The 18,803-nt window shown below is 38.5% G+C and overlaps 1 protein-coding gene and 1 long non-coding RNA gene across 3 annotated transcripts in view; both read right to left on the bottom strand.

Moving 5' to 3' along the window:
- bcam (basal cell adhesion molecule (Lutheran blood group)) overlaps positions 1–8,285 on the bottom strand; it is a 48,792-nt gene extending 40,507 nt beyond the window's left edge. Inside the window, exon 1 of one of the 2 annotated variants that reach the window (XM_059567822.1) lies at positions 8,035–8,285. In XM_059567822.1, the coding sequence (XP_059423805.1) occupies positions 8,035–8,098 (64 nt within the window). In that variant the 5' untranslated portion in view covers positions 8,099–8,285. The remainder of the gene's footprint in view (positions 1–8,034) is intronic. The other variant, XM_059567823.1, reaches the window with a different exon arrangement.
- A 5,242-nt stretch (positions 8,286–13,527) lies between these two features.
- Positions 13,528–15,599, bottom strand: LOC132157759 (uncharacterized). The gene is made up of 3 exons (XR_009437613.1): positions 15,479–15,599; positions 15,225–15,344; positions 13,528–13,660 (listed from the first exon to the last, which is right to left on the bottom strand). It is a non-coding gene; the product is annotated as an uncharacterized LOC132157759 (long non-coding RNA).
- Positions 15,600–18,803: the final 3,204 nt, after the last annotated feature.

Genomic DNA, 18,803 nt, shown 5'->3' on the forward strand with positions numbered 1-18,803 from the left:
CAACCAGTACTTGCATGGCCAGCATACTCACCGGACATGTCACCCATTGAACATGTTTGGGGATGCTCTGGATCGGCGTATACGACAGCGTGTTCCAGTTCCTGGCAATATATAGCAACTTCGCACAGCCATTGAAGAGGAGTGGACCAACTTTCTACAGGCCACAATCAACAACCTGATCAACTCTATGCAATGGAGATGTGCTGCAATGCATGAGGCAAATGGTGGTCACACCAGATACTGACTGGTTTCCGGGCCCCCTCGGACACCCCAATACAGTAAAACACATTTTAGAGTGGCCTTTTACTATGGCCAGCCTAAAGCACACCCGTAGCTATAATCATGTTATCTAATCAGCATCTTGATATGCCACACCTGTGAGGTGGATGGATTATCTCGGCAAAGGAGAAGTGCTCACTAAGACAGATTTAGACAGATTTGTGAACAATATTTGAGAGAAATAGGCCTTTTGTGCACATAGAAAAAGTCTTAGATCTTTGAGTTCAGCTCATGAAAAAATGGGGGCAAAAACATATGTGTTGTGTTTATAATTTTGTTCAGTGTGTGTATGTGTGTGTGTGTGTGTGTATATATATATATATATATATAGATATAGATATAGATATAGATATAGATATAGATATAGATATAGATAGAAATACATACACTGTGGAAATTAAAAAGAAAAATCTTACGTAATCGTATATCTTGTTTTAATTATGATGGTCACTAGAAAATAAGAAATATACTGCTTAAGTAAGGGATTTTTTTGAAGAACGAGAGCAAAAAGTTAGTAATTGGAATCTTCCGCTCTATAACAACTTCCAGTGCTGGTCATATTCAAAGTCATGTTCACACAGGTTTTACAACATACGTGGCCAGAGGGATTGTGTGTTTATGAGAGTCAGACAGACATTTAAGGAAGGTTTGAGTATTTGAGATTGGGGCTTCCCTGTTCACACGCTGAGATTGGGTGTCAGATCACATTTCATTTAGGAGACACATGTTCAGGTGATTACCTGCGGGAGAAGAGTGTCTCTCGCTTTACTCAACCTCAGCCCCCACAACCTGCTCTGTCTCTGTAACACACTCTGCTGTCCCGTATGTTGTAAAAACCTGTGTGAATAAGACTTTGAATATGAACAGCACTAGGAGATAGACACCACCTTGTTCCTCTACAGCATCTTTCATTCAAGCAATTCAATGCACCTAAAACACAGACATAGTCCAGATGCATTCATTTCATCCATCTATGTGAGGACATTTTAAATTCAGCAGAGGGTCTTGCGGTGCTTCACAGGTCAAGCATCGTTAAAGCAACAATGCAGCTCGTCAAACAATGACCATTTTCGTCGAAGAGGTTAACAATGCTCGGCTAACCATTAACCAGATTAAAAAACTACAAATTACCATCTCAAGGGAAAAAAGGGTCCTTCATGTTCAAGGCACACGCTGTGCAAATGGATAGTAAAGGAGATTGCTGATTTGATCGGAAACAAACACACACACACACACACACACATACACACACAACCTAGGCAGACATTTAGTTTCACCCACTGATCTATGATTCACCCCAACAATATTTAAACAGTGATACAAAAGTGACCATCAAAAAAGAACCAAACTTGTTTAATAAAAGCACTTTTTCATATTTCTCGCACTAAACTATTTGTGTGTATATTTTTCAGGTAGATTGAGTACAAACAAAGGGTCAGGATTATATATAGTGTGTGTGTGTGTGTGTGTGTGTGTGTGTGTGTGTGTGTGTGTGTGTGTGTGTCTTTAATCTCCAGTGAGACCACATCTTGAAGGGTCTCTCGAGTGCGGGACAGTGAATAGCTCAGCCCAGGGGTGCGCTCGACTAACCAAACAGCCGTAAGCTGAAGGCTATAAAGGCTTTTCTCTCCCTTGCGTCAGTAGACTGTTCTCCAGGGAATGTTTGCCAGCTGATAGTAAGAGGACAATGGGCATAGTCTGTGTGGAGAAAAGGATGTTTGAAGAGCTCTTAAACAAGCACTGTTTCAACATGACTGTGTTTTCAGGCACATCAGGTAAAGCTGGCACAGTTTAAACCAGCTGCAGTGGAGGTCCAACTGAGATATGACGCAAATGACTGAGACTAAAAGCAAGAAAGCCGCCTGTGATGAATGTTCATTAAATATCTGTGATGATTTTACCAGTGTTAAAAATCATCAAAAATTTTTGCTTTACTTGGCTACTGTTTCCTAAAGTTTTTAAGTTTTTCCTTGTCTCACAACTCAAGACGCTTATTCAAACTTCAGAAGACATCAGAATTAAGTGTGAACTAATATCTGTGAATCAGCTCTGATTCAACAATTTGTTTGTTTCCTATAGTAGGCCCGTTTAATAAAATAATATGTGCAAAGCTTGAGTTGATTATTTATGATTTGTCCATTTAAATAAATAAATACATTTGAAAACATTTTAAAACATTTAAAATCTACCGAAGGGTGGTTTAGTTTATTTAGTTTAGTTTATTTAAATTAACAAATTTTTTTAAAATGAATTATTTTACATTTTGTATTACATTTGGATATTTTTTATATATACATATTTTAAGGCAAATATGTGACAATATAGGAAAATATATTGTAAAAAAAATGCATTTACATGTGGATTTTTTAGTTATTTTTTATTGCCCAGCCCTAATAACACCACAAAACAGATTACCTATGACAAAAAAACAAGCTGTAGAAGTGCGTCAAGATGAAGCATTTCTTGTAAGCCAAATCCCCAAACACTGCTAGGATAAACAAATCAATTCAGAACAACTAATGTCCAAATCGATACGTGTATAATAGAGCTAAGGGAGATGCGGCAATGTACTACAAGATGGACGATAGTGTAGCATGACCTCGTAGTTCCTCGCTAAAAAGCAAAAATTTTCCCCAAAAGGAAACCCATCAGCCCTGAATCCATTAGGAATGCCTGAGAGAGGCATCAGGATTTGCGTCAGCCGATCACCCTGCCGATCTCCACAGCTAAATGGATCAGCCGCTCTTAACCTCGTCTCCCCAAAGAGCCTCCGAAGGGCCTATTCTTCAAAGTACTATAGCCCAACACACAGAAGCAGCTTTTCACTGTGCCTCATATCCTTCTGCTCCCACTTTAGTATCAGACCACTTCAACATCCTTTTTCAGAAAACAGTCATAACGCACACACAAAATATCTTCCACATACTCTGTTTCCTGTATGCCACTAATAAAAGCCTTGAAGCTGCAGCCTTGGTGAAATCAAAGGGCAGCAGGCTACTGGGCTTCCTCTATCTCTGTTTCTGCCTTGCATGGATACTTTGTAGTGTGGGAAGAGTGTTTGAATGCTGAAGGATTTCATGAAATTCGTGAGGACTGGTGGGGGTCTTGAGTGCAGAGGGAAGGGACGAGTGATGGAGGGATACTGCATTCTTTTTTGAAGAAATGACTTTATCAGTAGTGCAGGTTATAAATTCTGAGTGAAAGAACTCAGTGGGTCTGCATGAATAAATTATTTCCTGCCAGCACAGAATCTATAGACACACTGTCTGTCTTCCCAGTCAACTTCTCAGTTTTCTATGCTGGAGCACGTACAATACCAACCGTAAATCACCCAAAACATCAATGGTCACCCACTGATCACAAACAGCACTGCCATTACTAAAAACAAAGAGAGAGACTAACAAACACAGAAGCAATCCAGACAAAGCTAATCCACAGCATTAAACGCTGTGTGTGTGTTTTGTCTGAGTGTGCAACATCTGCAGCAGCATCTGAACTGCTGTGGCTCAGATCAGTCGATACGTTTAAGTCTACTTCAAAAGTTCAATTTCAGTTGTACCAAAACAATCATTTGTTTTTCGGAAAACTTAAGCCTGCACGAAATCTTTGAAACCACATAGTTCACTCAAAATTGACAAATGTACATTTTAATGTAAGCCAGTGGGGTCCAAAACAACTTTAAACCTCACTGACTATCATTGCATGGGGGAAAAAACTAAAAACAAATATGTTATGAAGAAAGTGAGGTGAGGGAATGCTGACATTATTTAATTTAATTTAATTTTTTATTTTAATACTTACAACAGCAGATAGACCTCTATTTATTCTAAAAAAAGAAAAAAAACTTTATGTAAAAATCTATAGAATTGATATATAAAGCTTCTCCATGACTGCCATCAGAACTTTTAAAACTTGTCAAACACAACAGAGCTCAGGTGTCTCCTTAAAGAGGAAGCTACCTGATTGTTTACAGTTTAAAAGTGACTTTCTGAAATCTTTCGTGACCTTATTTTATCGTCATAACATTTAACATTTTTAAATGATACTCAACTTACACATTATAAAAGTTACACATTTATGATTTGGTGTCAATGAGAGGGTGCTTGTGCCTAGATTGGGTTGTGGAGATACATAACACACACACACAAAAAAAAAAACTAAGATCAGGAGAAACAGGCTTAGATGATATTAAAATGAAAAGACAGACTGCTAAGTATCTTTCTTTCTGAGTAAGCATGTGGTTGCTGCTGCTTTGTGCCAGAGCAGTGATCAGTGAGCTTTCCTCAAACCAGCTGCCAAAAGAACTGCTGCCAATCCAAAAACAAGCTTTCATGATGGGTCTCCAAACAATTAAAACAAGCCCAAATGCTCTTGATTATTATTTAAGACGTTTAACGAATCATTCAACTGTAATTCTATCAGTGTCTTATATATAATATGTTTTATACAGTATATTAATAGTAGAATGTACAAATTAAAAGTATACCTAAAACAGTAGGGAAAATGTATCCAAATGACCTATTACTTTCAGCGAGATTGTAAAGTGCACATCCAGTGGACACGTTAGCATCCCATGAGGCCATGCGAGAGGACTTGTGAAGAGCAATGAATTGACGCAACTGAACAATCTAATTGCGTTTTCTCCCATAAAAAGTGCAAATGCAATTTAAAAAGAACTGCCACATGCTACAGTATCAGGGGTCTGTGAAACCAATGTGATGTGAAATGTGATCGCTGTGTAGAAACTGCTTTATGGTCTAGCAGCAAAGTGCCATATTGTGATCTTGGATTAAAACCAGTGTGTTGTGGTTGCATGACTTGCTTTCACTGGCAGCCTGCATGTCCATCTGTGCCGAACGAAAGAGAGACGGGATTGAAGGAGAGAGAATCTGGGGGGTTGAAGAGTCAGGGGGCGAGATGTAACCTGTCCCCTGCTGAATGCTTCTCATTCCAAGTAGTGACTCCCCCCTCCTCACGGGCATGAATCACAAAGCTGATACAAGAGACTGGGGCCCACAGCAAGTGAGCCTACTCATACACTTTACGGGCTCTTTCCACCACTACCATCATCGCCGGCCAAATTAGCACCTTGGGTTTACACAGTTACACATTGGGCTTACGCTGCACACACACAGGTGTGCATGACTAGATGGATATCTATAGGAGCTTTGAGCTTGCAGAAGCCATCTCAGATTGGCTTTTATCTGCTGGCCCAGCACAAAGACCGGGTTTTAATTTGAAGCCTCCTAATTCCATAATAATTACTGCCGGCTGCAGGGGGTGACGTGTGTGTGCGCGCTTGTGTTTGATTCCGCTGCGGTTGGGGAGGTTCTGCTGAAGAGAAAATTTAAGCAAGGAAATGAACAGGGGAAATAGACAAAGAAGGGAAGAGCGTTGTTTCTGCAAGGCTTCTTAAACTCAGCTGACAAGCTGTCTCGATGATTCTTTCCGCCACCTTCTGACATCCCACCACGATCAAACACGCACAGTCGCAGAGGTGCTCCACTGATACCTCCTATGAATATGCCACTGTGGCTTGAAAATGCAAATAATATTTTGTAAATGTCATCTGGGAGGGTACAGCTTTTGCTATCAGTTCTTGTGGTTACAGTAACAAGGTCAGATGGCTCCAATATGAGGCTGAACGGGAACCATTTTAAATGCTAATCACTGAGACTTCCATTATAAGGCAAATTATATGAAAGCTCTAACAGAGGCTGGCGTACCTCTGGGAGAGGTAGGCAACAAATGGAAATGAACGGGCAGAGTTCCAGCAGCTGTCATTTGGCAGTTAAACGCTAGGGATCAATTGAAATGTATGCCCAGAAAGAGGATAAAGTCATTAAAAGAGGTTTTCCTGTTGACACGCTCAAAGAAAAGAAGCTGGGGGGCTTGTGGAAGTGTAGCTGTTTTCAACCTTGCAACCAGTTTAAGAAGTCACAGATCATGTGGTTTGATACCAGAAACTGCCAGAGCAGTCTGGCCATTAGACAGTTTGGCATCAAAGTGAGGATCCCCTGATCGGCCCAATTAAAACACATGCAAAAATGAGTAAATTCTTAATGACGTTCGAGTTAAAGAGAGAGGGGAAAAACAGCTACAGAAGAGAAGATCTCAGGGGACCTGCTTTCAGAGCAACAGCAGCATCACAGATCAGTGTATTAAACCCAAACGCAGCACCCTGGAGCCCTGAGTGAGCTCATCAGAAAAAACGCTTCATCTGTCTGTTGCACCACATGAATTTTCACACTGGACATGAGAAGAGCCTCAAACAACGGAAGAAAGGCAGGGCACTGAGGGATAAGATAGGTATAGGTAAAAAAAGACTGCAGATAGCCGCAGCATTGAAAGAAGGTGAGAATGCTGGAAGAGCCAGATACAGGGGAGGGGAGCAAGAGAGCCTTAAGAGCAGATCGAAAGATAAAACGCAAGTACCTCTGGGATGGTGAAGAATGTCTGCCTGGGAGGGTTATTTTTTGGGAGAGAGCTTCTTTATTTGAGTGTTCTCACTCAAAGTCAGTCATGTTTAAGTGGAAAACATGCAGACTTTTAATGTTGGCTTATAAGTCAAAATGCCAGACATAAAATGTAAATGTGGTGTTAAAATTAAATAAACTTATCTGCAATTCAAACGTGGTAATTTGCGTTTAGGCTTCATTTTTAAAGAGATAATAAGTGAGAAAGGTGGTAAAGACAGTCAATCGGAGAATGGGCGGGGCCACAGTTCCTCCGTGCAGAAAAATCATTGGTCATAGGAAGCCAAACACTTCAAAGCAGAACAAAACTGCAACCAACTGAATCGCAGACTGTTACTGCGCAATGGACTTGATAGCTCAGATATTATTTTCCATCCATGAATAAAACAGGATACAGAAAAAACAACAACAACAACGAAAAAAAAAACATTTTGAACATTTAACAAATTGATGTAGGCCTATATTACGGAGGTACAACTTGATTCGAATATGTTTGTTTTAAAGTCTAGCATATAGGCTACTCATATTTTAACAGTGCTATTTGTATTGTAGGCTATAGATAATTGTACCCAAACTGTAGGCTATTCTACAGGGTAGTTTTATATCTACACAAAAAATTATGTTTTTTAATGAATTGTAATAAGTTGGAGGATGGAATTATATTGTGAACCCAATTGTAAACCTCAGATAAGTAACTAGAATTTTGACATTTATTTTACGCTAAAATAAAATAAAACTATTTTTAATACGTAAATTTAGCCTGCGTTTCAATAATACAGAATTATACTGACGTCACATGAATTTAGATTCTCCACAGCCTCAAGCCTGAACTCAGATGAAAGTGCGCGCGTCTGTCCGGAGCAGGAGCGTCCCTCCCCTCCTCAAAGACCAAGACCAGCCCGGCTTGTTAACCCTTGAACCATTCCCTGACTTAAACATGAGAGCCTCAAAGTGTCCAACAGCCACACACACACACACACGAATTTTTATTTTAGCTAATTGTTTTAAAATGTCTTCTGCGCAATGTCTCGTAAGTCCCCAAAGTTGTTTTCGACACTTGCGCTCTTTTATCCTCCGAATAGGTTTCAAGGTAACAGGTTGTTCCAAGTACCAACAGAAAAGTAACCTATTCTTTAATTCAGGCTACTCCACGTTCAAACATGCAATGTACATTTATATTTTCAAAATAGGAAGAAAACCTTGTGATTAACAGAAAGAAAAAAAACGTAGGCTTTTAGTAAAATCTGTACTTTTTTAAAGCATTATAATTCCTACTTACCTTGCAGCGCTACAACAAGCAAGGTGCCGCAAATCCCGAACCGTCCCAACATCGCTCTCTCCATAGTTGCGTCTCAACTTGGCGGCTTTGTTTCGCGTCGCGTCGTTGTGTTTCTTTGCAGCTTGTCGTCTCGGTACAGCTCCTTCACTCTGTGCTCTGCTGTCGCGCTCACTCGCAGTAGTGTAGTCTGCAGTGCGCTCCCCCGTCCTTCTTGGCGCAAGAAATCTGATGCGGATGGCAGTGGCTTGGCTGATATATTTGCACAAAAGGTGACCGTGCGCCCCTCCCCTCTCCTCCCCTCTCCTCTCCTCTCCTCTCCTCTCCCTTCCCAAACGAGTAAAGTGCTGCTGGAGTGAACGCGCACGACCAAGAGACGAGACTAATTATTAAAAAGGGTGATACACTAAATAACAGTGTTTCGATTTCATTTTGAAGGCACTAAATTAATCCATTAAGGCTTTTTGGTATGACCTCTAAATCTGAATCAACTTACTCTTGTACAAAATATATTGGTAAACAAATAAAACATACTATTAATGTTGAAAATACAGTTGTTTTATGATTGACAAGGATGTAGTGCAGTTTCCACTCTTCCACTGATTTAGATCATTCATTTGTGTCCCTTTGGTAATAATAGTCTCTCAGTTCACACTGGGTTTCAAACAGGCGTTCCTGGGATAGCCTGAGCAGAACAGCTGCTTCACATTTCTCAGGGCAAGAGTGGGGGGCACGAGAGAGAGAGAGAGAGAGAGAGAGAGAGAGAGAGTGTGTTATCGAACCCGATAAGAGGAGAGAGGCTTTGGAAATGGAATAGGGCAAAGTGATGAAAGAAGAGGAGAGAGAAGGGTGGAGCTTTTGTGTGGATAGAGAGCATGGTGTGATATATTCAGCTGTCATTACTGTAACTTTGTGCTATTCTTGGGTCATGACAGCACAGCAATGTATTAAACTGCTCATCTCATAACACCATAAGTGATTCTTTACACTTCAAAGTCTACACAGACATTGCTTATGCACAAGCGTTGCTTTATTCTAATGCTCAAAATCCAGCACAAAGCAGGGAAAGTTAGGGAATAGTCATAGTAGAAAGGGGTCAGATACCGTCAGTTAAAGCCTGTTTTCAAGAAACGACTGAACTGATAAGGGCTTGCTCTGGGAAACTGCATGAAAATGAATAAAAAAATAAACATTTTCCAGTAACATCTACATCAGAGATAAGGCAGGTTGATATAAACAGACTGGCTGCTAAAGGGATAGTTCAACCAGAAATGAAAATTGTATTATCATTTACTTACCCACAAGTTTTCATGTTGTTTCTGTTTCGGTGGAATACAGAAGAAAAAATATGAATTTTCACATAGCTCTATACAAAGTAGTTTGAAAGTAGAGATAAAAAAAAAATTAAGCTCCAAAAAGACAAAATCAGTAGAATGTGGATGTTTTCTGACATTAGGCAAAATCCTCACTGGTTGTCCTTCTACTTTCCAGATCCCATTCCCAAATATAAAATAAAAATCATCATATAAAATATTTAAAATAAATATAATAATATAATAAATTACATTTAATGTATAGAAAATAAATATATATTTTTAAGTTTAGTTTTTAAACTATTTTACTTCAGAAAAGTAAATTCTACATGTTGTCTTGATGATTACAGAGAGATTGTGCAACTTAATTTTTTTATTTCCTGATTACCCCCAAACTCGCAGCACTCCAAATGAATCAGGGAGGTAAGTGAGACTGCTGTTATTTTTAGACTATTTAGTTTTTATTCTTAGGTGGTTTTCTCATACTTTTTTTCTACCTCCTTCGCCTCTGAGAAAACTCCACTGCACAAAATTCACAATAAAAAAGCACCAAAAAGTAGTGTACACAAGCCTATACAATAACAAACAGACTGAAATGACCAATCACAACTTGCCAACTATATATGTGTATATATAAAATAAGATTGAAAGAAATAGATCACTCAGTAATATTCTTTTAAAGATTCTTCAAAATGGCTCCTTTTGTGTTCCACTGGAAAGAAAAACAAATTGTACAGGTTTGTAAAAACCAGGTAAATCTATATTTCTTTATAGTAATTTTAATAGCCGTTATTGCTGTCAAAGCTGCTGTATGGCACAGGGTTGTGAGGTGTCCTCGACAGGGGAACAAACTAGTAACTGAAACACACTCTGTGACCTTTCCACGGCCCAGTCTTTGCTCTTTGAAAACATCAGAGCCTTATGTTGACCCAGAATGCTTTGGTGATTTAAAGTGTGTGTGATTTTCACCAAAAGTGTCATTTTCCTCGGGAACAATGCTATCAGAAGTACACGGAGATGTCGGGTTGATGGAGGGATGTAATGATAAAATGATGAAAAGGGAGAGAAGAGGTTAGAAGAACTCTTTGATACTTGTGTCATGGTGTGACTAGCATGGGGCCTGGGGGAACAACGGAGATACAGAACAGAGGAGCGGAGAAGAGAGAAACAGAATGATAAATTGGGGCTTAAGGGAGAGGAAAGAGGACTGCACACCAGGCAAGTAAATCAGCAGAGAATGAGCAAAGACAGACCAAAGGGAGCACGGACAGAGTAGATGTACTGAATTTAATGTGCTTTTTAATATTATTCTCGCAATTATAGGTTGTTACTTAAACTGCTGTCACACGCTTTCTCTAGTTTGTATTTGTCTACATCTTTTCAGGCAACTTTCTGTTTACCCTCCAAATCAATTTGATCTTAAATAGAATTCCTGCAATTTTGTTGTCTGGTAGAACCGCTGAATACAGAGAACATGCTGGGATGAAAAAATCTTGTTATCAGAGATGGCTTTTTAAAACGTTTTATTTTTTATTTTTTATACACAAACTTGGTATGGAAGCAGGGAAAATAAACCTATTCATAATCTAAATGAACCAGTCCTAAAACGCTTTGGGGAAAAAAAACCCTCTTGGTCACTGTAAGGTGCACAACATTGTTAACATCAGAAATACACACTGAGGTCCCGATCACACTGTTGGAGTTTGTTTTCAAATAAGGTCCATTTAAATAATGAAAAAATGTCCCTTAAAATATAAAAAACAATCAGACTCACAACAGGATGAACACAGCAACAATATTGCAGAGATATTACCGGTGAAGTCCACTGAGGTCATTTTAAATTCAATCAAAATCATAAGATGATGTCAGGTGTGTTTGTATGAAATATGTGAGCAGTTATGAGGTGTGAGATACAGTAAGAGAGGAAGTTTAAGTTAGCTGGATGAGCAACCTGACAGAAATATTAGGAATTATGGCAATTAGACCATGCAACAATGTAAAAAAAAAAAAAAAAAACACTGGTTACTGGAACCACATGTATTCAATACAAGTGTCATAAGCATGAATGAGTAACCCACACATAACACTGAAATAATATATTGAAACATTTACATTTCCTGATTTACTGTTTGTATTGTGTAGGGTGATACTGTACAAGGTTCCTCCAGCTGAGGGTTTAGTCAAGGACAGATCCTCACTCTGCACTACTTTCCAGGAATGACTGCCACCATACTAAACCCACAGGCTATATCCAGCCCTTTAGATCTATAACACTCTGTCATCATGGCGGCACAGTGTCCAACCCAATCCAACCCAAAAATTGAGCATATTTGTGCTAGTCATCACGGTTTGGCACGTGGGTGGACGTCCTGACATTTCGGCTGCAGGGTTCATCCTCATGCGGGCTTTCAGTAGAACAATACAGCCTATCATTCCTTCTGCCCACAGCCTGACTGAACATCTTTCTCTGCACATCTGATCTGATTATCATAAACTACAGACCACACAGATCAGAGCTGCATGTGTGTGAACTGACCTCAACTCATGCTGGAGGTCAAAGAGCAACTGGGGAAGACATGGAAGGCGTTGATGCTCTCAATAAACACAGCAGTTCATGATGGAAACTCAAGAACAGCCTCATTAAACAAAGTCAGTGTACAACCGGATTCTTACGGCTCTGTGCTCAAAGACATTTACGTTTACTGTAAACTGAGATGACTCACTCAAAAGAACTGTGGGTTGCCTGTTCAGATTGCCTGTGAAACAATGCACCTAATAAAGTCTTTGTAATATAAATATAAATATATATATATATTGGATATATATTTTTTAATATATGATGTGTGTATTTATATAGAGTATATAAATATACACAGTACACACACGTATATTATGCAAAAATAAACTTTTATTATAGATTCGATTAATTCCGATTAATCAATTTGACAATAATATAAATGCTTTTTTCTTTTTTTGCAGAAGAAAATCATAAAATATATAACATTAAACATAGCAGCCAACTTAACCTCTTAAAAATTCTACTGCAAACTTTAAAAACTTACCACACATTAAATTCCATAAATGAAATCATTTCTTTCTGAGAAAAATATTGAAATATTCATATGCTGAAACAACATGCCTGGAGAATTTAAACCTTTATCCATTTTTAGCACTGTCTGTTTCCCCACACATACGCCTGCAACACGCCTGAGGTCCGTTTCAACACAGAGTCAGGAAAAAGTGTGTGTGCTTTGGAGTACAGATGGGGGTGTTGGAGCTTAAGGCAAATTCTGTGAAAAATTCCTCAACTTACTTTATAGAGAAATAATAAAAGTTCCATGGAATGAATTAAGAGGTAATTATGGATGAACCAAAGCATGACTGTTTACTTATGAAGCATATTAATGAGGCAGCCAGCGCAGGCATCAATAAGTCACAAAGACTGAACTGCGGGTACATCAAAACATATTTACACCTACAGTACAGCTCAAGTTCCCACAATTGCACACAACGAACAAACCACTGCACAGCAGAAACAAGAGAGCGTTTTTACGACTCTGAGCTCAGATTTCTTGTCTCTAGAGTCAGATCATGGCAGTGTTTGTCCACCTGTGCATCCATTAGCCTGTGCTTCTGTCTCTGTGTGTTAGCTGGTTCATATTGGGGCCCCATCTGTGTGCAGTGAGGCCTGTTTCAGTGCCAAACCCCACTGATGTCACCTCCCCTGAGTGGCCTCCTCCTTTGAGGAGACCCCCAAACCAGCACACACACAAACTTCTGCTCTTTATCGACCCAACCAGCGTGCTAATCCTTGCCCATCGTTCTCTTTAGCCTAGTTTTCTTCTCACAATCTTATTTGCGTCCCCATTTCCTTAACTTAATCTCCTTCTATGTTCCGCCTCATCGTTCTGTTTATCCTCATTTCTGCTTTCTCCGTCACCCAAAAGCCCTTTCTTTCTCATTCCAGGCTCTCACCCTCTACTACTCGAGATGATGGCCGTTATCTTATAAGCCACTGATGACGGTGCATTCAGGGAAGAGGACCTATGACACACGCTGGTGTAAATGAAAGTTTGAGACTGAGAACGAAGAGAGAGTGCTGGAAATCCCAGCCTGCAGCAGTCAGAGCAACCGACCCCCCCCCCCCCTCACCGCCATGATTTAGCACTGGGATCTCTGCTGCCAAGCTCCCAGCATGCCCGCTCATCAGGACCAGTGTGGCAGTGCAGCGGAATGCCCACGTGCTCCTTTAATCACCTTACCAGCTGATTCACTCGTGTCCGCTGGCAGAAATAGATTGACTGGATTGCCGAAATCTGCAAAAACATGACATTATTCAGGTTAAAAGGAAACTCTGTTCTGTTTTCGAGAGCCAAGGACAGTGTAATGTACGCTCACTGCAGTAATTTTTTTAAAAAGGGTTGAGACTTCATTTAGTGCTTAGGCACGGGAGCATAAATCAATAGGAATCATAATCAATATTCAGCATATGGTGAGGCGCAGCGTCCCAGGAGAGTGTGTGTGTGTGTGATTGTGAGTGTGTTCATCAGGCTCAGTTGGCTTGAGCTGCTTCTGTCCCTTTGATCAAGCAAGCGGGTCTGTCAGCCCCCCTACAAGAGCTCAGTCTCTGTCTCTCTCTCTCTCTCTCTCACACACACTCACACACGCACACGCATTTCAAATGCTTTAGTTGGATTTACAGTTAAGTAAGCATTAAAGGATGATGTTAGATGACAAATTATTAAAAGTTCATGCACACTGTGATAATACAGCCACAATGTGAAGCTAAGTCACAGCTTGGCTGTGCATTAATGATCAATAATTCAACAGTCTGTTTTTCTGCAGTAAGCACATAAACACATCTTTCTTACACCATTGTGTATTTAGAATAAAAACACAAACTGAGAGAACTAGAGAGAGAAAGAGGGGTGTCTTCCATTTAAATTGTAATTTATATACTAATTTCCGTATCTATTATATTTATTAGTGTGAAAATAACTGAAATTGATATGAAACTGCAAAATGGTCAGGATGGGGAACTGGTACTTTGTTCTTCTCCAGAACACAAATTAAGATATTTTTGACTAAATCTTTGAGCTTTCTGACCCTGCATAGAAAGCAACGTAACTACCACGTTCAATGCCCAGAAAGCTAGTAAGGACATCATTAAAATAGTCCATGTGACATCAGTGGTATTTTTTGTGCACAAAGAAAACAAAAATAACGACTTTATTCAACAATTCTTCTCTTCTGTGACAATCTCTGCTGTGCATTCATGAGAGCATCACGCCACGGTGCTGCTGACGCAGGATACGGCATACTGACATACTCTGTACCTTATCTGCAAAGAGAGAAAGGTACACGCATGTGTTGTGGTACTGTCATGAACCGCATGAGGTCTGACACAGAAGAGACGAAATTGTTGAATAAATATTCTCGTAGCTTCATAAAACTGCAGTTGAACAACTGAAGTCACATGGACTATTTTAACGATGTCCGTTGCAGGGTCAGAAAGCTCCCAGATTTCATCAAAAATATGGAACGACATGAGGGTGAACTATCCCTTTTAGCATTCAACAGGAACATGTGGCAGTAGATAATCTTAACAGGTTTGATATGATATTTTAATTAAAAATGTGATAAAACTATATAAATGGTTAAACACAAACAAGATAAATAACATACATTTAATAAGGTAAATGTGATGATGTGCAAGCATTTGTGCACTATTTGGAGCACATACACATTTCAACACATTTCAACACGTCATTTCTTTACAACTACCAAACAATATGACTCACATACTTTCTCACATCCTCACCATCTCTGTGATGTCATCAACAATAGATCAACTATTCTGTCACAGTGAACACTGCTCACCACTTCCTGCTAGAATAATGCTGTTTGATGCTCTAATGTTATGAGGAATCTGACTCAGCATCTCTCACAGTTCCCGATAGAGATGACTTCACACTGCAGTCCACAAAAGGAGCACTACCACTGGCAAGAATAAAAGAGAAAGGGGAAAATACAAGAACAATCGATCTGGTTATAAGTGGAAATAATAGATTTTCTCAGAGTGCTTTTTAAAAGCATACAAACAAATACAATCTTTCTTTCCTCCGTTCTGTTACCTTTTCTTCTCTTTTACTCCTACCATAATCCCTCGTTCCCTCCTCCTGTCTGTTTGTGCTTTTTTCCCCACATCGGGCTGATCCATTCTTTATCAGCATGCAAAGCAGTTGAGTTCCAGCTGTGAACAAGGGATTGAAATGGAAATAAAGGAGAGCAAAAAAGCAGATTACTGTCCTCCAGGACACGTTTTGCCTCTTGGTTGGAGAAATTGGGGAGAAGGGTCAGAAGAAAAGGGGAAAGTAAAGACAGGGTACTGGACTACTAAGGCTGGTACAATGAAGGGTACAATGCAAATAGAATTAAGGGTGCTAATGAGGGCACTATTTGTATACTTAAGCTGATAAGAGCACCTTGGAAGAGGTTAAAGAATAGGAGGCATTAAAGAATGTTCAGAATGGTCATTTAAAGGTAATTGGTTTTGAAGCGGTATTAAAGCTAATAAAAGTAAGGAACTAGTGTACATATTTTGTGGCTATAGGAAACTGAATTATCTGTAACTCATTTATCACAGAACTGAGAGCAATTGCTATATGTGAAATAAGTTACTTTATATGAAATAAAGACTTCATACAAGCATACATGAACTAAGGACAAGATGGCTGAACAATGCACCAAAATAATAAGCTTACCTAAATTATATTAATTGAATTTTATTTTTTATAAAAACATTAAATGACTATGAGATTACTATATTTCTTGCAATAATGATAAAATAATGTCAAATTAATAAATAATACAATTAATTAATTGTTATTAAACATTCTTTTTTTACATTTATTATGAAACTAAATAAATTTACACATTTAATCAGTTCAGGGTTATCAGACTTAACTTAAACATAAAAAAAAATTGTTACTTAAACACAAATAAATGTTCACTGTATTAAAAATAAAACATATATAAATAAATATATTGTTTAACTTGATGTAGTTGAGTAACTAAAATATTTATAGTTACAGATAAAATACAGTACAGACCAAAAGTTTGGACACACCTTCTCATTCAAAGAGTTTTCTTTATTTTCATGACTATGAAATGAGACTTTGAATGAGAAGGTGTGTCCAAACTTTTGGTCTGTACTGTAATATATAAACAAAAACTACTAAAAACAAAAATAACTAACAAAAAATTTAACTTAAAATAAAAACGAAAATATAAATATAAATATAAAAATACAAAACTAAATTAAAGTGAAAAAATGGCTTTAGAGTGCAGTCAGTCAATGCACACTAAACTTATGTTTTAAGTTAATCTGATTTTAGCTTGATGCTTTGTTTTATATGGCACTCATGATGAAAAATACATGTAAAAAATATTATCACAATAGCAAAAATGACTGCTACAGAAATGCATAGACTACTCGACTGATTTACTGCAACAATAATGAAATCTTCACTTAGGGCTTTCCTCAAAATAAATTATTAATAAATGATTAATTAGACTAATAGTCAATTATATAACATTTTAAATTGAGTGACAGCCCTAACAAACTAATTCATTAGACTGTTTAAACCTAATAATGATATTTAGTAAGTACAGATCAATAAGTGCAGATTATACCTATACCAAACTCTCAAAGAAACTCATCCTGTTCCAAAAGCGAGGCTGGAAATGACGCAACGGGTCAACAAACAGAATAAAACATGCTACTGCATTAAAAAAGGGAACATTCAGACAGCGAGAGCTGAGTGGCAGTTATGCTTGCAGGTTGCAGGACACTTTAATGGGCAGAGTCTTTGTACCCACCCAACCATTACTCCCATAGGGCAAGGAATAGTAGCAGTGCATTGTTATTCATGAAATGCTGTGTGTGCTGTGCTACAGATTTAAAACACGGCCAGACACGAGACACAGCTGTATCAGAAGCACCGCGGTTGTGATGAAAAATGAAAAAGAGGGTCATTCATATATCAAAAGACAGAGAAGCATGACTCCCCATTACTGTAGAAGAGAAGAGCCACAGGCAAATGCATAATGTAACACTAAATGTCTGTCTGTTACATTTGCGCAGCCCTAAAGCAGGTTCAGTTCTTTCATCTGCCTAGTATGCAGATGACAATCTGAATGGGACAAAGTGAGAAACACACTTCACATCTCTAACCCAGTTTGCACTGGAGAGCACAAAAATGATTCAGGCACTTTAAACCCACATATTACAATTCCTGTTCTGTAAGTCATGTTTCCTGATTAACTTGTGAAATGAAAGGGAGGTGTCTGCTATATTACAAGTTTAAAAAGTCTCCTCTGTCCCTTTGAAAAGACAACAATATGCGACACAGCCAGGCATGCTAATGGATCTCAGAGCAATGACACAATGTCTCCTTTCTGGATCACCGTCCCAAAATTTCACTGTCCTGACTTTGACTGTAACATTAGCATTCCATGTGAGCTCTCTCCTGCGCTTTCTTCTTCAAAAGCAAGGGGACAGTCGGTGTTCTGTATCCAGACAGTGGTCTCAGTGTCCCTCTGTGGCTATGCACTACCTGATAGACAAGCTCTAAGACTAAAAGATAAAAGATTTCAGACCCGGTCCCTCTCTCTCTCTTTCTCTCTGGATCCACTCTTCTAGTACTGATGCAGCTCAACTGCAGGAACATGCTAACCACAGATTGTAAGAAATAACAGGAAATAGATTGAGAAAAGGAATCAAGAAGATCATTTATTTGAAAAGACAATCAATGATGGCCACCGGCTTTTGAGGATGCTGGTGTTCCTTCCAGGCCTCTTTTGGTTTCTACGTTTTGTAATTTATTCTTTTAATGGCAAAGATGAATTTTCAGCAGCCATTACTCCAGTCAGTGTCACATGATCCTTCAGAAATCATAATAATATGCTGATTTGGATTTTAATTATCAATTTTGAAAACAGTTGTGCTATTTTTTTCACAAACATTTCACACATAGAAAGTTCAACAGAACACTGGTGTGAAATCAAGTCTGTTATTTCTGATTATTTTAATGCATCACTGATGAATAAAAGTATTAATTTCTATGTACATTTAAATATGTATTTAAATCTTACTGACTACAAACTATCCAATGTTAGTGTAACTACCCTAATTAAACTGAATTTCCAAAGCACATGATGGTAGACTAATGAGTAAATGAATGATGTAAAAAAGACAAGTACACATTTTATTAAATGTGAAATTTTGAGGTAAAAGATTGCAATAGTATTGTTTTATTTTACTTACAACTTTGAAACCATCCCCACCACCTGCCCCCCTCATACACACCCTCTTTTTTTTTTCTTTTTTTTTTTTACAGTGGATAAGGAAGATTATTCATATTCATGATGAAAACTATACCTGATTAATCAGTGAGA

The sequence above is a fragment of the Carassius carassius genome, chromosome 15 (assembly GCF_963082965.1).
Source record: "Carassius carassius chromosome 15, fCarCar2.1, whole genome shotgun sequence".
Lineage (NCBI taxonomy): Eukaryota > Metazoa > Chordata > Actinopteri > Cypriniformes > Cyprinidae > Carassius > Carassius carassius.